Source organism: Sorex araneus, chromosome X, assembly GCF_027595985.1.
Source record: "Sorex araneus isolate mSorAra2 chromosome X, mSorAra2.pri, whole genome shotgun sequence".
Taxonomy (NCBI): Eukaryota; Metazoa; Chordata; class Mammalia; order Eulipotyphla; family Soricidae; genus Sorex; species Sorex araneus.
In genome coordinates, this window is record NC_073313.1 from 287,916,057 (window position 1) to 287,933,242 (window position 17,186).

The 17,186-nt window shown below is 54.7% G+C and overlaps 1 protein-coding gene across 2 annotated transcripts; it reads right to left on the reverse strand.

Annotated features, from left to right (window-relative positions):
* Nucleotides 1-1,562: 1,562 nt before the first annotated feature.
* CHST10 (carbohydrate sulfotransferase 10) lies at nt 1,563-16,905 on the reverse strand. Of its 2 annotated transcripts, none has more exons than XM_055122089.1 (8): nt 16,477-16,905; nt 15,663-15,856; nt 13,375-13,534; nt 12,813-12,942; nt 6,264-6,355; nt 5,582-5,843; nt 3,969-4,074; nt 1,563-2,987 (listed from the first exon to the last, which is right to left on the reverse strand). In XM_055122089.1, exons 4-8 carry the CDS (start codon nt 12,910-12,912, stop codon nt 2,450-2,452), a joined length of 1,098 nt encoding a protein of 365 aa, XP_054978064.1. In that variant the 5' UTR covers nt 12,913-12,942; nt 13,375-13,534; nt 15,663-15,856; nt 16,477-16,905; the 3' UTR covers nt 1,563-2,449. The 2 variants fall into 2 exon arrangements, with proteins under 2 accessions (XP_054978064.1, XP_054978065.1); XM_055122090.1 differs by having other exon boundaries at nt 13,375-13,538.
* Nucleotides 16,906-17,186: the final 281 nt, after the last annotated feature.

Here is a 17,186-nt window from a genome sequence, read left to right on the forward strand (position 1 = left end):
CACAGCACCCCCATCTGCTGGGGTTGGGGTCTCCAGCAGGGACCAGAGGAGCTGCGTGTCCTTCGCAGTGGTGCTGGGCAAACTGGGCTGAGGGTGTGTGTTGAGGGAGGGCTTGGTACTTCTCAGGTCCTGCAGTGACCAGACCCACCCCAGCCACCCCACAGTGCTCAGTGGTCCGAGCACACCCAGAGATGCACAGAAGGCCACATCGTGCCAGGAACTGAAGGTGGGCCCAGCAAGCACAAGCTGAGCCCTGACCTCTGTACTATCTCCCCCACACCCTCATTTTTACTTGATTTCAGTCTTCACCCTTTTTGTGGCCCCTGCAGGCACTAGCAGATGAGGCAGCCCAAGAGCTGTGGATCACTCTGCGATTAAAAAAATAAAAATGAGTATTTAGGACCTTAAGACCTGGGGTGTGGCCGAAGGTGCAGGGCACACAGCTGGCAAGCCTGAGGCCCCAAGTCCACTCCCTGCTTCCTTGCAGCCTCCAAGCACTGCCAGGTGGGGTCCGAGGGACCCTGGACTCTGCTGGGTGTGGCCCCTCATACAAAAACTGAGCTTATAGATTTCACACAAATGGGTGCGCCTGAGTATAAACCCATTATTTATCCACTAAAGGGCTTGGGGAGAGAAGGGCCACAGGGCATGGCACCTGGGTGTGGTGTGGTGACACTGTACTGTTCCCAAGAGCAGTCATACTGCACCCAGTGTCACTGCAATAAGAAATAAGGGTTCAAGAGTTAACCCAGATGTTGACGGGGAAGAGAACGAGGTGGGAACATGAGTGCTGGTAGTGCTCCCTCACCCCGGGGCCTGCTGGAGAAGGCTCTGCAGCTGCTATTGTGTCAGCAAGAGGAGGGCGGAGAACCCCCTGTGGGACCAGCTTCTGAGCCACAGGCCAATCAACCCAACTGTCCCCGTGGGCTCAGCGCCCTCAGCACCGTCTCCTGTTTCTGCAGGGTCCAGCCTGAACGTGGGGCCCGGAAAGCCTGCTGGTCAGCGCCTCGATGGCGCAGGGCGACCCTCCAGACCTCCAGCCCCATATGACTACAGGAACCCAGCTTCCTACTGCTCCAATTAAACAGGTCTTAAGGGGGCTGCTGGCCCTGGCCACTCGGAACCACCCGACCCCAGAGAAGCTCAGCTATGTCAGACGCTCTGGAAACTCCCAACAGGATAGGCCAGGATGGTGGGGTCCTCTGTGTAAGGGACGGGATGGGACGGGCTCGCTCTGATCCTCTGTGCGGGGGATATCCCCAGGGGACAGGCGAGTGCTCCTTCCATCAAGGCAGCAGGAGGGGTGAGACCATCTCAGCAGAGAGGCCCTGTCCATGGCTGCTGTGGGGTGAGGACCAGCGGGAGTGGGAGCCCATGCCATGAACATAGTCCCCTAGAGAAAGTGACCCTCGGCCAGAAGGGAACATGCTCTAACTACACGCCAGCTGGCCAGCCTCTGCTTCTCAGAGAAGATGCACTGTTTTATTTTCACTGGCTCTAAGACCTCAAGCCCATCACTCACACTGGATATTCACGTAAGAAAGAAGCCACGAATCTACTCATCAGGAAATGACTCTGACAAGACTTTGCCAAAACTTTATGGAAAAACAACTCATTTGTCCCACCGTGCGGGGAGGGGGGCAGGGCCACGCTGAGGACTCCTCAGCCTCCCTCCATCCACTGTCCCTTGACCAGCAGCCCCCCAGCACTGGCCCTGGGACTGTGGCCCCTCAGGCTTGGCACATCCTGTAAACTTGTTTCCCTGCTACCCTCACCATCACCAGGCTGCATGGAGAACCCCTCAGGGCCCAGCCTGTCCGCGGCGCCCGCGCTGGTGGGCGGGCTACCGGCAGCTGCCAGCCCGGATCTCACTGCTGTGAGCTGTGAGTGTGATCGCCACCTGCAGCCATGCAGGCCAGGTGATGGCATGACCCAGTGGGTCCGGGTCCACATTTGCTGAGATGAGAGGCACGGGGCCAGGCAGAGGGGACAAGGACAGGAGGAGGACGGCTATTAGATGGTGTCCGCAAACCCCACGCCATGTTCTCTTCCAGGCCGCAGGAAGAGCCCTTCCCGGGTGGGCTTGGCAGCCCAGACGAGGAGCTCAGGACCTGTCTCGAGAGAAGCGTGTTCCCCTGGGCTAGCTCTGCGCCCCAGGGCAGGGCCACCCACTGCCTTACAGCCCGCAGACCGTCAGCCACCCATCTCTGCTCTGCAGCAGAGCACTGGGTGCCGCTCCTGCCACCCATGGGTGCCCAGCGGGGCAGGCTCAGGGAACGACCCCTCATTTATTGGGCTGTGGGTGCTGAGGGGCCACATCTTTCTCCCCGTGGCCCTGAGGCCAAGCCCAGGGACAGGGACAAGCAGAGGCAGTGCAGACCAGGGCGACCGGGCAGCCTTAGCAGAGACGCCGAAGCTCGTTCTGAACTCTCCTCCTGGTCAGACCCTGTCAGTTCAGCAGGAAGTCTGGCTTCTGGTACCCAAAAAGCCTAAAGTCCCCCTCAAAGCGCGCGTACAGGCGCCGGATGTCGCGCTTGCTGACACCCAGGAAATAGCGCTCAACCTTGGTTCTGTTGTACGAGGTGATGCCGGGGGGAATGGCAGGGTAGGACACCAGGTGGTCGATGCCCGCCTCCCTGAGGATGTAGGGCGCATCATCCTCCAGGGTCTCGTGGTGGCCCACGACACTGTACGTGATCTCGCAGGGGGCGCACAGCTCCACGTAGGTCACCCAGTGGATGATGTGTTCCCCAAACTGCAGGTCCAGCCGCCGGTGGCTGGGGTCACCCAGGTAGCGCACGAAGTCCTCGAACTGGATGCCTCTGGTCTCGGTCCGGTTCCGGCGGTACTTCCTGATGATGCCGGGGGCGATAAGGTGCCGGTACCAAGGCTCGAAGCGGGGGTTGTGGACGAACTTGTCCTTGAAGGCAGAAATCAGCCTCTCAAAGGGATCCCTGACGATGAAGAACTTGAAGTACGTTTTCAAGCTGGGGCGGGGGAGGAAGAGCGAGAGGTTAACCCAGAGTGCGGCCAGCTGCTTGGGAGAAGGAAAGACACCGCGGGTGTAGAAGCAATGACTTCTTTGACCCCTTCCCGAACACAGCTGCGCCTTGGCACGTTCCCCACAGCTCCCACAAACTCCCTCGGCTGCTCTCTCAGCAGCCCCCTTCGTCAGGACAAAATAGAGACCCAGGTGCCAGGGCCTCCCCTCCTGGACACTCGGACCACAGCTATCTGCCCTGTGTTTGGTTTTCATTGGCCATTTTAAAATTTCAAGACTATTTAAAATTTTGTTCCTGGGTAGAAACTCGTAAGGGGGCATGTCTAAATAAGGAGAACTGTGGGCCCCTTTTTCCATTCTGTGATGCATGAGGTCTCTCTGCCCCCAAGGAGTACAGGCCACCCCACCCCTTCAGGGGCAGCCCTGGTGGCATTGGGAGGGAAGCCTTTGGGGAAACCAAACACCTCGGTGTGCATCCCCGATGCCCGTCCCCCTTTCCTGTGGGATTGAGGTGACTTAACAGGCCCACGCAAGCAAACTGACTACTCATTTCCATTAAGAAAACTGGGGCAGGGGAGGAAGAGCAAGAGGTTAACCCAGAGTGCGGCCAGCTGCTCAGGAGAAGGAAAGTCCCCTTCATTCCATGGCCTGTAGGAAGGTAGGAGAGGAAGGCGCAGTCTCCCACAGGTGCACTGTGGCACCATAGCACTGTCGTCCTGTTGTTCATCAATTTGCTTGAGCGGGCACCAGTAATGTCTCCATTGTGAGACTTGTTGTTACTGTTTTTGGCATATCAAATACGCCACAGGTAGCTTGCAAGGCTCTGCCGTGTGGGCGGGATACTCTCGGTAGCTTGCTGGGCTCTCCAAGAGAAGTGGAGGAATTGAACCCGGGTTGGCCGCATGTCAGGCAAACTCCCAACCCACTGTGAAAAACTAAATAAAGGCCATGCCAAGTAGCTGCCTACCGCTTCTGCACCTCTGCTCTGCTGAAGGACGAGAGGCGAGGAAGCCCGTTCCGCTCATGGTCATGAACCAGGTTCTCAGGGATGTCCTCGATGGAAGGAAATGCTCCTGCGAAGCCAAGAGGGAGAAGGGGGCTGGCGTGAGACCCACCTCCAGCTCACACCCCATTTCCCCTCTTCCCTGAGCCACATTCAGGTCTTGGAACTTGTTCTGCCCCTTACCAGCCAGGTGTGGGTAAGAGAAAGCTTGAAGGCAGAAACAGGCGGCAGAAACCCGGGGGAAACACGAGCAGTACCTCCCCCTGGCAGTGCACAGGTAATGTGGATTCAACTCCACATTTTGTGGACAAGATGCCTGCACAAACTGCAGTGATGCTGGCACACTGGGCTCCTGCCCCGTGATGGTGGGCGAGGGGGCTGCAGCCCAGCAGGCGAGCCCACCCGGCTCTCTGGCACCACAAGCCCAGGACAAGGCGCCTTGCAGGCAACTGCTTGCCAGACAGAAAGGGGCAAGGATATGCTGGAAAAACCGATTCAGGTGCGGGTTCAACATGACACTCGTGCATTAGGCAGCGGAGGCCAAGGAGACCAAGAGGAGTGTGGGAGGAGTGTGCATGGACCCGGGGGGCGCCCACGCTCAGCAGAAGCTGTGGACAGCCAGACAGACAGAAAGACAGCATGTGTGAGCGATGTTGACCTGGGCCCCCAGGTCCAACCTGGGCATGACATGGACCTCTCTGCTGGCGCAGCCACGTGGCCACACCCAGCCGCGCCTGCTCCAAATGCTCAGCCAGGGGCAGGTGGGGGCAGAGCAGCAGCTGGTGGCTGAGGGCGGGATGGCCACGCCCTGGGAGGGGCCACCCCCACCCACCCACCCCATCGATCCCCCTCCCTTCTCTCCTTTACATGTGGCTGTGGAGAGGGTGGTGCCCTCCTCAAAGCCTCCCCTCGTCCTGCTGGCGGGCTGAGAGGTCTGGGCTGTCACCTCGGGCCATTGGGTCCGTCTCACAGTCTCCAACAGGGGATGACGGCCCACGGTTACCATAAAGCAGAAGGCAAGATCCCATGTCCCCTTTCTCTCCACGACATGAAGTGTCTCCACCCACAGCACCCTAAGGGGCCCCCATGACCCAGGCTGGGGTCCAGCAGGAGTGACCAGAGCCCACAGGGACTGAGCCTAAAGGAGAGTCAGAGCGACCCCAGGGTGCAGCCTCACTCCTGGGGATCTCGGGGAATCTAACACGGCCCTGAGCCTTCCAGAAGATGATCAAATCTAGGGAGCCCTGGGGGAAACAGGGCAACTTCTCCCTCCCAGCGCAAGGCTGCCGGGGAAGCCAGCCCGCAGGTCCCCCCAAGCTGGGGCGTCTCCCCCTCCCAGCCAGGTGGGGACAGTCCTGGCTCTCCGGGACAGGCGGGGCCCTGGGAAAATCCAGCATGATGAGGCCACAAGGAGAGGTGGACTGCCCTGGGGCCACCTGGAACAGGCGTGGACTCGGCGAGGAGCCGGTCTGGGGAGCCTGTGACCCCTGCCTGTGCCTGCCCCTCCCGGGCCTCAGAGGCCAGTCTGGCTGGGGCTGAAGTCCCAGAGCCCACCCTCCTGGACGGCCGGCACGCACCGTTGAGCACGATCAGCACCTTCTTCCACTGCGTGTTGCCCACTTTGGGCGTCTGGCAGAAGAGGATCTTGTGCTTGTCACACACGAAGATCCGGTCCAGGACAAACTTGGAGACGACCGTGTGCGACAGGTTCCTCAGGGCTTCCTCCCTGCACACGTTCCTGAGGAGCTCCAGGCGCTCCATGTAGACGAGCGGCTGGACAAGCACGCTGGCCGAGGGCAGCTTCTCGGTCGGCTGCACGGGGTGAGGCTGAGAACCGGGCTGTGGGCAGCACGCGGGAGGGCCATGCACAGTCAGGGGCTGCCGGGCACGGCCAGCTCTGGAACCTTCCCGACCTTGCTGATACCCCACTCCCGGCGGGCTCCTTCTCAGGTGCTCCGGGATCCAACCCGAGCACCCAGGACAGACGCAGCACTAACAGACCTGCACATGGGTGGCGCCTGCGCCTGCCCCCAACAGAAACCAAAGTGGGCAGAGCCAAAGGAGTGACCGAAGCAGGACGGGAAAGGAGTGACCACAAGGCGGAACGGGAAAGGAGTGACCAGGAGGCAGGATGGGAAAGGAGTGACTAGGAGGCAGGATGGGAAAGCAGGACCCAGCTGCAGTGATGAGGGTAAACTGGGTGGACTGAGGGGGCAGCATATCGCCCTGCGGGTGGCCAGAGGAGGGGACGGTGCCCACCTTCAGTTCCTTGAGGAAGGGTTTCTGTCCTGGGAGCCCCCTGGAGTCCGGCACGGCAGTCAGGAAGAGAAACTCCTGCCGGGCGCTGTAGGCTGGGAGAGACGGAGAGTTGTTACCACGGCTGCAGTAGGCACAAGGCCCGGGGGCTCCTCAAGTGGCAAGAGAACGTCCCCTGGCAGCAGAGTCAATCACCGGCTTTCACAAGTCACAGTCAGGGCCCTGGTCAGCCTGACCTCAAGCCCAGAAACCCCTAATGGTGCCTGACCTCTCTGGGAGTAACGGTTGAGCACAGAGCCAGGAGTCCACCCTCAGGTCTCCCCAAAATAAACAAACCAAAAATAAAAACAAATCAAAACCAAACAAAGTCACATCTTAATCATATATGAAGTCAAAATGGATCGGGCTTAACATACACCTAACTATAACATTTTGGCTAAAGAAGGGGGGTGCTGGAGAGAAAGCACAGTGGGCAGGGCGCCTGCCCCGCCTGCAGCTGACCCAGCTCAATAGCCAGCACCACACGTGATCTCCAAGCTCTGCCAGGTACGATCCCCGAGTGGAGAACCGAGAGTAAACCCCGAGCAAACGAAGTCTGTCTCAAAACACAAAGCAAGGCAGCTGGGGAGCGGCTCTCCTACTCAGTGGGGAGCATGAAGCGCCAGAAACCCCTTGTCCTTGGCCCTCAGTCCACACGCTGCTCTGCCACCCCCTCCATCCTCCAAAAAATTACAAACTGAATCTGTGCCTCTTATTCTGCAACAAGGAAAGGATGGAAAGACAAGCTGCAGATGGGCAGAGATCCTGTGGGCCACACAGCAGACAGGGTGCGGGGCGAGACCGTGTCAAACTCCAAAACACAATGAGAAAAGAAAGAAACCAGCCAGTTAGCCAAGGCAAGAGAGTGGCCTGAAGAGGATGGACAGACGGCCATGGGGCATGAAAGGAAAGTGTGCATCAGGCAAGCGCAAACGAACACCAGCAGATGATACCTCATTACCATCAAAAGGCCTCAATAAAGATGCAGAAACTCAGCGCTGCAGAGACCGTCAGTGGGCAGGGCATTTGTCTCGCATGTGGCCAACCCAGGTTCAATCCCTGGCACCCAATATGGTCCCTTGAGCCTGCCTAGAGTGACCCAAAAGTGAAGACCCAATCGTGAGTCCTGAGCACTGCTGGAGTGGCCCCCAAACAAAGCAAACAAACAAACAAAAAAACTTCAAATGCAGAAACTCCAAATGCTAGCAAGGATGTTGAGAAATGACATATATTATTGGTGATAAAGCTAAGTGACATAACAACTCAGGGAAAAATCTGGTAGTTTCTTTTCTTTTTTCTTTCCTTTCTTCTTTTTGACAAACACAGGAATAATAAAAAGTCTGGTAGTTTCTTTAAAAAAAAAACTGAACTAAGCATGCAACTACCATATGATCCAGCATTCCTAAGGCATTAAGCCTGGAGAAACAAAAACGTATATTCACACAAAAAGGTGTATTAAAAGCAGCTTCATTTATAATAGCACCCAAGTGGAAACTCAGATGCCCTTCACCAAGTGAATATGGAATAGCAAGCAAGGCATCTGAGGGGGGACTGCAGGGTGGGGAAAGACCAGGGGATTGTATATAGAACTCAGTGTTGTTTATTCTCACCGCCTCTGAGGAAAATTAAGCAAGCAGTCAAGTTAGCACTGATACTCTAGTTTAAAAATTCATGGGAACTGAGATTAGATTAGAGGCACTGTACAAAATCTTGTACAGAATAACAATTTACAATGAACTGCCTTCTGGCAAAGCTTTAAGGGTATATTTGAAGATAATGTTTGGATCTCTACAAAGATATTTTCCAAAGTTTACAAAGCCAAGTGCATAATTAGAAAAAAAAAAGCAGCTCTCGGGCCGGAGCGATAGCACAGCGGGTAGGGCGTTTGCCTTGCACGCGGCCGACCCGGGTTCGATCCCCGGCATCCCATGTGGTCCCCCAAGCACTGCCAGGAGTAATTCCTGAGTGCAAAGCCAGGAGTAACCCCTGAGCATCGCTGGGTGTGACCCAAAAAGCAAAAAAAAAAAAAAAAAAAAAAAAAAAAAAAAAAAAAAAAAGCAGCTCTCAAACAAAAACACAACAATCTTACCAGCCTATTTGACTTTTTAAAAATCAAGCCTGGGGGGGGGGGGGGTGGAGCAATAGCACAGTGGGTAGGGCGTTTGCCTTGCACAAGGCTGACCCTGCTTCGATTCCCAGCATCCCATATGGTCCCCTGAGCACCACCAGGAGTAATTCCTGATTGCAGAGCCAGGAATAACCCCTGTGCATTTCGGGGTGTGACCCAAAAAAGCAAAAAAACAACAACAACAAAAAATCAAACCTGGGGCTGGAGCAATAGCACAGCAGGTAGGGCAACTGCCTTGCACGCATCCGACCCAGGTTCGAGTCCCAGCATCCCATATGGTCCCCTGAACACCACCAGGAGTAATTTCTGAGTGCATGAGCCAGGAGTTACCACTGTGCATTGCTGGTGTGACCCAAAAAGCAATAAATAAATAAATAAACAAATAAATAAATATCAAGCATTCTCATGGAGTTGGGAATTGACGACCTTCCTCCAGTCCCCTGCTCTTCCTAGAGTCTGGCAGTCACGTCCAGGACTGCCTAGGGCACCATATAAGCTCATTAACAGCCATGATCCAGAAACCCAGAAATAAATCTCAAATCCCAGAAGAGACCAACACTGCAGAGATCCCCTTGGGCCCCAATGTCACCATCCAGTTAAAAATTTAATTCCATCATTCTATTTAAAATTTGAGAATTCCTGGAGCATTTGGATGCATTCACCTCATACTCTGTACCACTGATATACTAGGAGTAGCTCACCACATTTGATGGGTTGTAAAGTAGAAAGCAATCTATCTCAATCAAAAAAAAAAAAGAAAGAAATTAGCACACAGGGGCCAGAGCGATAGCACAGAGGGTAGGGCGTTTGCCTTGCATGCGGCCGACCTGGGTTCGATCCCCGGCATCCCATATGGTCCCCCAAGCACCGCCAGGAGCAATTCCTGAGTGCAAAGCCAGGAGTAACCCCTGAGCATCGCTGGGTGTGACCCAAAAAAGCAGAAAAAAAAAAAAGAAATTAGCACACAAGGCTCAACCTGTAACAACATCTCTTTTACAAGGGTTTAATGACTCCAGGGTGAGATACAGCAATCTTCACATACTTTTCTCTAAGGGTAATTTTTGGAGATCATTTTTAGCAGATTATTCACAAATAATACAAAATGAATCATTTAGGACCTGCTTTTGGGGCAGGTTTTGGTGGTAGTGGGAAATAATGTTGCATTTCGGGGTGTGACCAACCAAGTAATGTTGGTGGGATTGGTGTTGGAATATTAAATGTAATAAATTATTGTGAACAACTTTATAAAAATAAAATTAAGAAAGTATAAATAAATAAATAATAGATAAATAAATAAATAAAATAAAAATCAAGCCTTCTCCTCTTGTACCTGGCTGGCAGCTCCCCACCCCAGTGACCCCATGTCCTCCCCACGCACCTTCTCTCTTCTCTATACCCAGAGGATAAAAACACCTTTCAAGTGCCCTTAAGGTACAAACAATTCCATCTCCCCACCGATGAGACGCTTGGCAAATCCCACTATTTTTCTTCTTTATGTCTTGAATTTAAAAAGTCCTGATTAAAGCTGGCAGGCAGAAGCTGCTCTGCACTCTAATCAGCACCAAGAGCAATGTGGAAGGTGCAAAAATAGGCAAAACCCCCAGAGTCAGCCCACAGAGCTCCCAGTGTACCCTGCGGCTCTGAGGCCAATCTCTGTCCTGCCCTAAGAACCGGGTTCCCTCTGAGCACCAGAGCCGACTCAGAACACTCCACCCCATCAGTTCACCCATATTCCAAAGGTGTCTCGGCCATCTGAATGGGTTTCTAAAAATCCGTGCTTCCTCTATAACAGTTTAGAGAGGAATCCCACTAATTATTTTTCTTCTTTATGTTTTATTTTTTTGCTTTTTGGGTCACACCTGGTGATGCACAGAGGTTACTCCTGGCTCTGCACTCAGGAATCACTCCTGGCAGTGCTCAGGGGACTATATGGGATGCTGGGAATCGAACCCGGATGCTGTAAACGCCATCTCTGCTTTTCTATGGATTCAGCCCTCTTCTTTATGTCTTGAATAAAAAAATTCCTAATTAAAACTGGCAGGTAGAAGCTGTTTACATATCTTAAATTCTAAAACAAGTGATTTTTCAATGTACTTTTGAAAAGCAGCTTATTTCACCCACTCAGACGCACAGAAAACGGGCACTTGCAACTGGGGTCTCTGTCCTCACCTTGACACTCGCGAGCCAAATTCCAGGACCAAGGGTTTTGATTCTCTAACATACTCGGTTGCCTTTCATATAGATTAACTCACTTCTGTTAGAGGAATAATTATAAATTTTAACAAATCGTCTTTAAACGGTGTGTTATATAACCAGGTGATGAATTATGAACCCTGTTTCCTAAGAAGCTTCCAAGTCCACTCTTTCCCCAAGTGGGTTTGCCAGCTGTCCCCCATAAGACTCAATGTGGTTCTATCCTCTGTTTCTGGCACACTCTGGGTGAGGGCGTGCAACGACATATAAATCCCGACTTTGCCCTCCTAAGCTTCCTAACAGAATAGGAGAGGTTGAAGAGAGTCCTGAGGTTAGGAGTCACACAGGAGAGAAAACAATCTCTAAACACAAATACCAGAGACATAAGGATGCCAATGCACCCATGCACACTTGGGGTGTTTCCAATTTTGGCTGTTGTGAAGTGTGCTGCAGTAGGAAAGCAAATGTGTTTTTGAATAGAGTTTTGGAGCTCTTAGGGCAGAAGCCAAGAAGTGGAATTTCTGGGTCAGAGGAAAGCTCAATTCTTAGTTTTCTGAGAAGCGCCCATATTGTTTTCCAAAATGTCTGTACCAGCCAACATTCCCACCAGCAGTGAATAAGGGTTGCTTTTTCCCCACATCCCCTCCAACACCAATTATTTTTTAATTTTATTTTTGTGATGTGTGTCAGTCTCATTGGTGTGAGATAGTATCCCATTGTGCTTTCATTTACATTTCCCTGATATGTTCTGGAGAACGTTTTATCATGCAACTTTTGGCCACCTGGAAGAAGGAAGAACCCTCATGCCAATGGAACAGCACTGAGAGTCCAAATATAGATCCTCACTGCATGAACAGTTAGTGCTCAATAAAATAACAAAAAGTATGAAATGGAGCAAGAAATGCCTCTTCAGCAAATGGTGATTTTGAAAGATCTGCCTATTGGAAAAGTGGTGGGTCATGCGCAAAAAAACACAAACAAAACCCAAAAAAACCCAAATTAAAATATTCCTTCCTAACACCAGGCACAAAGGTCAAATCAAAATGGATCAGAGAACTTGATATAAAACTTTAAACCATAAGTTATACTGAGGTAAAACTTAGAAAGAACCCCTCATGACATAGAACCTAGAGAAATCTTCAGTGATTCAATGCCACTGGTCAAACAAACAGAAGCAAAGATAAAGAAATGGGACTATATGCAGCAAAAGAGCTTTACATCTCAAAGGAAACAGTAACTAGAATAAAGACACCTCACAGACTGAGAGAGGATATCTTCCCACAGTCATACCCAAGATACAGAAAATACTAGTAGAACTTTACCAAAAAAATAAAATAAAATAAAAACCCAAACCAACTCTATCAAAAAAGGGTAGAGGTGGGGGTGGGGGGTGGATGGATGAACAGAAACATCCTCAAGTAAGAGATAGAGAGTCAACATGTTATTTTCAAAAGAAAAGGAAAAGCCGTCATATATTAAATATATTAACTTAACAAAAAGTTAAGAAAAATCTAATGTTCCTCTCCATTTAATCAGAATACCAATATACCTCCGCGTTGTCAAGTGTCTATAAAGTACTTCACAGTGAACTTTGGATTCATAGTAAAACCGCCACCAGGAATGCACTGAATAAACTTCACTGGCACCAGCCTCACGGCCACAAAGCTCCATGCCACCAGAGCACACTCCCCGGGCTGTGCCAGGCAGAGGCACCTCAATTTTCTGGAGGTGGAGGGCAACACCAGGCAGTGCTCAGGGCTCACTCCTGTGGGCCTGGTGGGTCAGAGAGGTGCCGGGGATCAAGGCCAGTGAGCGACCCGCTATACTACACTCCGGCCCCACCCAGCGCCCTCCAAGGCTGGCCAGGAGCTCCTTAGGTCCCAGCTGGATGCCCACCCAGGTCAAGAGGGGAATCAGCTCTGAAGGGTGGCACAGAGGCCTGGCAGTGTCTCCTGACCACACGGGCTGCTGGACGTGGAGCTGGCTGGGTGGTCACCAAAGATGCCCACCAGAGAGCAGTTCCCTGAGCCAGGCCCTGGGGAGACACGGCATCCCACTACCTTGCTGTCATGTGGATGGTCTCTTCTGAGACCAAGAGCGGGGGGACACGTGACAGAGGCTTCTGGGCACACCCTGAACCCTAGCCACAGCTGGATTCACCCAAATCCGTTCCCTGTGGAAAGCACACCTACCATCGGGGTCTTTAAAGGTCAGCGTGATGAACTTGCTGGCCACCATGAACATGAAGAGCACCCAGAAGCAGATGGCCAGGAGGAGCCACTGCTGGTGCATGTTGTCAGATGTCAGCCATTCAGCAACTACCTGGAAGACACGAGAGTCAGCCCTGCTGGCACAGGGAACACGCGCAAAGGGGCGGCTGGCCGGGCGAGCTCCGCAGGACGTCAGGGCTGCGGCATTCAGTGACTGCCGATGTTCCGTGGAACGCGGCAACAGTCTACTCTTCATCAATGACTTACCAGTGTGGCAATGAGTCAAACCAAATGAAAAGCATATAAATGGGAAGAAATCACTAGTTCATTTGCAGGAGGCATGATGCTTTAACTTTTGCAGAGCTGTCTCCCAAATGCCTTTCTGACACAGGCTAATGTCAAAGTATGTCTTGGCCTCCAACAAAAGCCAGCCCCTACAGGCGGGCAGCAGGACAAGGCCGGCCAGGACCAACCGTGCTGCGGGTCATCGGCAATCCCAAGGGTGCTGTGTGTGAGGCCCAACTACTGACAGCTGCAGCCATACCTGAAGGACCGCTGGATCCCGAGTGGCTCAGGGCTCCTCAGGAGAGGTCTTCGCCCACACGGGCCCAGTTGGGTGGGTGTCTGCCTCCACAGCTGCCCGGTTGCCTCGCCCCGGGCACCTCATGCACGCCTGTGTCCTGCTGCAGAGCCCAGGCACAGTCCTGTCTCGGGAAGGGAAAGAGAACCGGGCCTCTTGTCAGCTTTCACATGAAATCAGCTCATGAGACAGTGCTCAGGCCCAGCCTGCTCCCACACTCCTGGACGAGAGAAGGGGCTGTGCTCTCCTGCCCGCCCCGCGCTGGCAGCCCCTGCTGCAGCTCTTATGGCTGGTGGAAGTGCGCACCGGGGACTCTCTGGCCCCAGTGCGGACTTCCTGAGACCCCAATTCCCTCGACACAGAGCAGGTGGTCCCCCGCCCAACCTGAACAAACGCCGTGCCGACTGCCTCCCTGGCTGTGCCCTAGGGAACAGTTCAAATGTCCCCTTCTGTCATCCTCAAGACTCCAGTGAATACGATGTCCCTGTCAGCTGGCTCAAGCGTACACGACTCGGACTCATTCTTTCAGAGGCGACTCCGTGAGTCTGGTCCCCCTGACCGCCCCTCTCGCCAGACAAGCACCCCAACCCATAAGGCCCGGAGACACAGGCCTAGGGCCGCACGACAACAGACACCTGAGGTGCACAGAGACCAAACAGTGACGGCGCAGTGAGTTCCACCCCTCCTCTACGTTACTTCTGTCTCTGAAAGACGGCTCACAGTTGACGTGTTCATAATTACTAAAAATGGTTCTATTACAGCTTCCAGCACAAATTCTCCCTCCCCTGCATTTTCCAGAGAATACGTGTCAATTCGTTTTGCTCATCAGCCAACAATCATTCCTGCCAGTGGCCTCCTGCCCCAGTCACTAAGCTAGGGTCCAAAAACACTGGCCGAGTCCACTGTCATGTGTCACTTTCACTGTCACTTTTGCTTGCTGAAGGTTCTAAGGAGTCCAGCAGTGAATGAGCCTCTATGCTGCCGCCTACAGCAGCTTTCTCCCCGCGCTATTCACCCATTCATCAACGTGGACCAGAGTCTCCTCTGAGCAGGCGCCGTGACAGGCTCTAGGGCCAGCATCACACACTAGAAGGTGCTTCCCTCAACACACGAGTCGTAAGCACAGAGATCACACCAGAACCAAAACCCATGAGTCCCACATACAAGGGCTCTCCCAGGAACATGCTACAAAATGGGAGCTAGAGAGCAATGCAGGCAGCTGTGGAAAGAGCCTGAGCTGGGTCCCAGGACCCCTCTCCTGGGGAAACATCTGAAATAGATGTGCACACTCTTGAGGGGACATGTGAAATATGTGTACACGCACTACTGAGGGAAACATCTGAAATACATGTGCACACACTCCCGAGAAGTTTGAAGCTGTCTCCAATCTCCAGATAAGAAAAAAAAAAAAAGCCAGCAAGACAACCAGAGACAGGACCTGCAACCACGAGTAAGCTCGAATCCTCCTTTCCTCCCTCCCAGAGGCTTGGAGTCCATATTTCCTGCCAATGGCTTGCTTTGTCTGAGGTTCGTGGCTCCCCTTGTCACTGTGTTGGGTCATTGAAAAACAAAACAAAAAAAAACAAAACAAAAAACAGCTCCACTAAAAGTTGCAGACCAACTTACTAAAGGCATTTTTGTTTCTGTGTGGGAAACAATGTGTCATTGTGAAACAACCTGACTCTCATAAAGGAAGATGCATTTGAACATCTTGGTAAATGAAAACTCCAACTACATAAAAGACTCTCCTTTTGTAACTGAAAATGTCACAAAAATCATTCTGTCTTATTACACCCATTAAACACGTTTGATATCAGGTTAAAGGATTCCTATATCGGCTGATTAAATCTCCCAATGATATTCTCTAGGAGGGTATATTTTTTCAACTTTTAAGATCTGGCAATTTCCATCCAAATGTTACATCCTGAGTTAACAACCAGAAACAAGCGGAAGCCATGGGGTTGGAGGTCAGCCTAGGGAGCAGCCAGGGACAGAGGTGCATGTCTGTCTCACAGCTGCTGCCGCTGCCCATACGGAAGAACCCACTCCTGGGATACTGGGCCTGCATGCAGGCCCAGGGTGAGAGGCCCGGTGCAATCCCAGGCCTGCGGGACCCACCCTGCAGTAAACGTCCAGTCCAGATGGACGGGTTGCGCAGGACTGGCCCTCAGGGGCCCGGACAGCTCATCATTAGCCCTAAATAACCCAGTAGCAGGGCTGTGAAGGGGAAACGCGCTCAGGTTCAGGCTTACCAGGAGGAAGCGTGTCTGTTCCGGTGACCACTGACCTCTGGGTCAGCCGGGCCCTCTCCCACCTGGAACCCTGAAAGTCCAGTGTGACCGCCAGGTGTCCACGACCTCTGCTGCTCCTCCGCGCTGGGTCCCGCTGGCTCTGGGCTCCACGCGGCAGGAAGGAAGGGACGGTCCACGGGGCGTGAGTCTGTGCTCTGAGGGTGAGAGCAAAGGCGAGCTGACCTCCGGCGCTGACCGGTGGGCTGCGCCCTGGTCTGCGCGGACCCAGAGCCAGAGGGTAGCAGGCAGGTGCCCTGGGCAAACTGGGGCATAGGGAGCCCCCCACGGCTCCAGGCTGGACGCGCTGCACCGCCGCTCCCGCTGCCCCCACTGTCCTGTTCTCCCTCTGTCCCCGCTGTCCACACTCTGTCCCGCTGTCCCCCCACTGTCCCGCTGTCTGGCTGTCCCCCGCTCTCCCCCTGTCCCCGCTGTCCCGCTGTCCGGCTGTCCCTTTGTGCCCACTGTCCCGCTGTCCGTCTGCCCCTCTGTCCCTGTGGTCCCCCCACTGTCCCGCTGTCCCCCCACTGTCTCGCTGTCCCCCCGGTGTCCCGCTGTCCCCCCCGCTGTCCTCTGCTGTCCCGCTGTCCCCCCGCTGTCCCCCTGTCCCCGCTATCCGACTGCCCCTCTGTCCCTGTGGTTCCCCCCCCCGCGCTGTCCCCCCACTGTCCCCGCTGTCCGGCTGTCCCGCTGTCCCTCTGTCCCGCTGTCCCTCTGTCCGGCCGTCCCTCTGTCCGGCCGTGCCGGCCTCCCGCCGCTGGAGCCGACGCTCACTCACCCTCCGCAGGCCTGGGCGCCGCGTGCCCTGAGCCGAACCGGGCCGGGCCGGAGCCGAACCGAAGTCCGAACCCGAGGCGGGTCGGAGCCCGAACCTGAACCTGGACCCGAGCCGAGCCGAGCCGAGCCGAGCCGGAGCGGGAGGAGCCAGAGCTGGAGCCCGGGCCGGTACCCGAGCCAAAACGGAGCCCGGGCCGGAGCCCGAAGCGGAGCCCGAACCCGAGCCGGGGCCGCGCCGGAACCTGAACCCGAGCTGAGCCGGGGCCCGAGCCCGAGCACGAGCGGCGCAAACCTCCCGAAGGCCTCGACCCGCGGCCCGCCCGGCTCGGCCCGCAACCAGCCGCAGCCGCCAGCCGCGCGCCCGCCCCTACGCGCGCTACGACACGCGCGCGCCCGCGCCTACGCGCGCCCCGATACTCGCACCCCCGACACGAGTGCGCCCGCCCCCTCCCCTACGCGCGCCTAGACACGCGCGCCCCCGACACAAGCGCGCCCGCCTGGTGCCCGTCCCTGACGCGCGCGCCCCCGTCACGCGGGCCGTCCGGCCCTTCCCTGGTACCAGGCCTCCCGCGGGAGCGGCTGCCCAGAGTCCCCAGCCCTCAGCGCGTCCCCCCAGCACATCCGCAGCTCCTTGGGCCTGCCCAGGCCTCCCCTGGCCTTCCCCGGAGGCTGGGCCCTGGCCTGCCCTGGCCTGCCCTGGCCTGCCCTGGG

Excerpts from the sequence above, each read along its gene's own strand:
- CHST10 (XM_055122089.1), bottom strand. The coding sequence starts at position 12,912 with ATGCACCAGCAGTGGCTCCTCCTGGCCATCTGCTTCTGGGTGCTCTTC. Across the intron at positions 4,075-5,581 it reads GGTGCTGATCGTGCTCAACG|GAGCATTTCCTTCCATCGAG; the intron begins GTGCGTGCCGGC and ends TTGGCTTCGCAG. Across the intron at positions 2,988-3,968 it reads AGAGCAGAGGTGCAGAAGCG|CTTGAAAACGTACTTCAAGT; the intron begins GTAGGCAGCTAC and ends CCCCCGCCCCAG.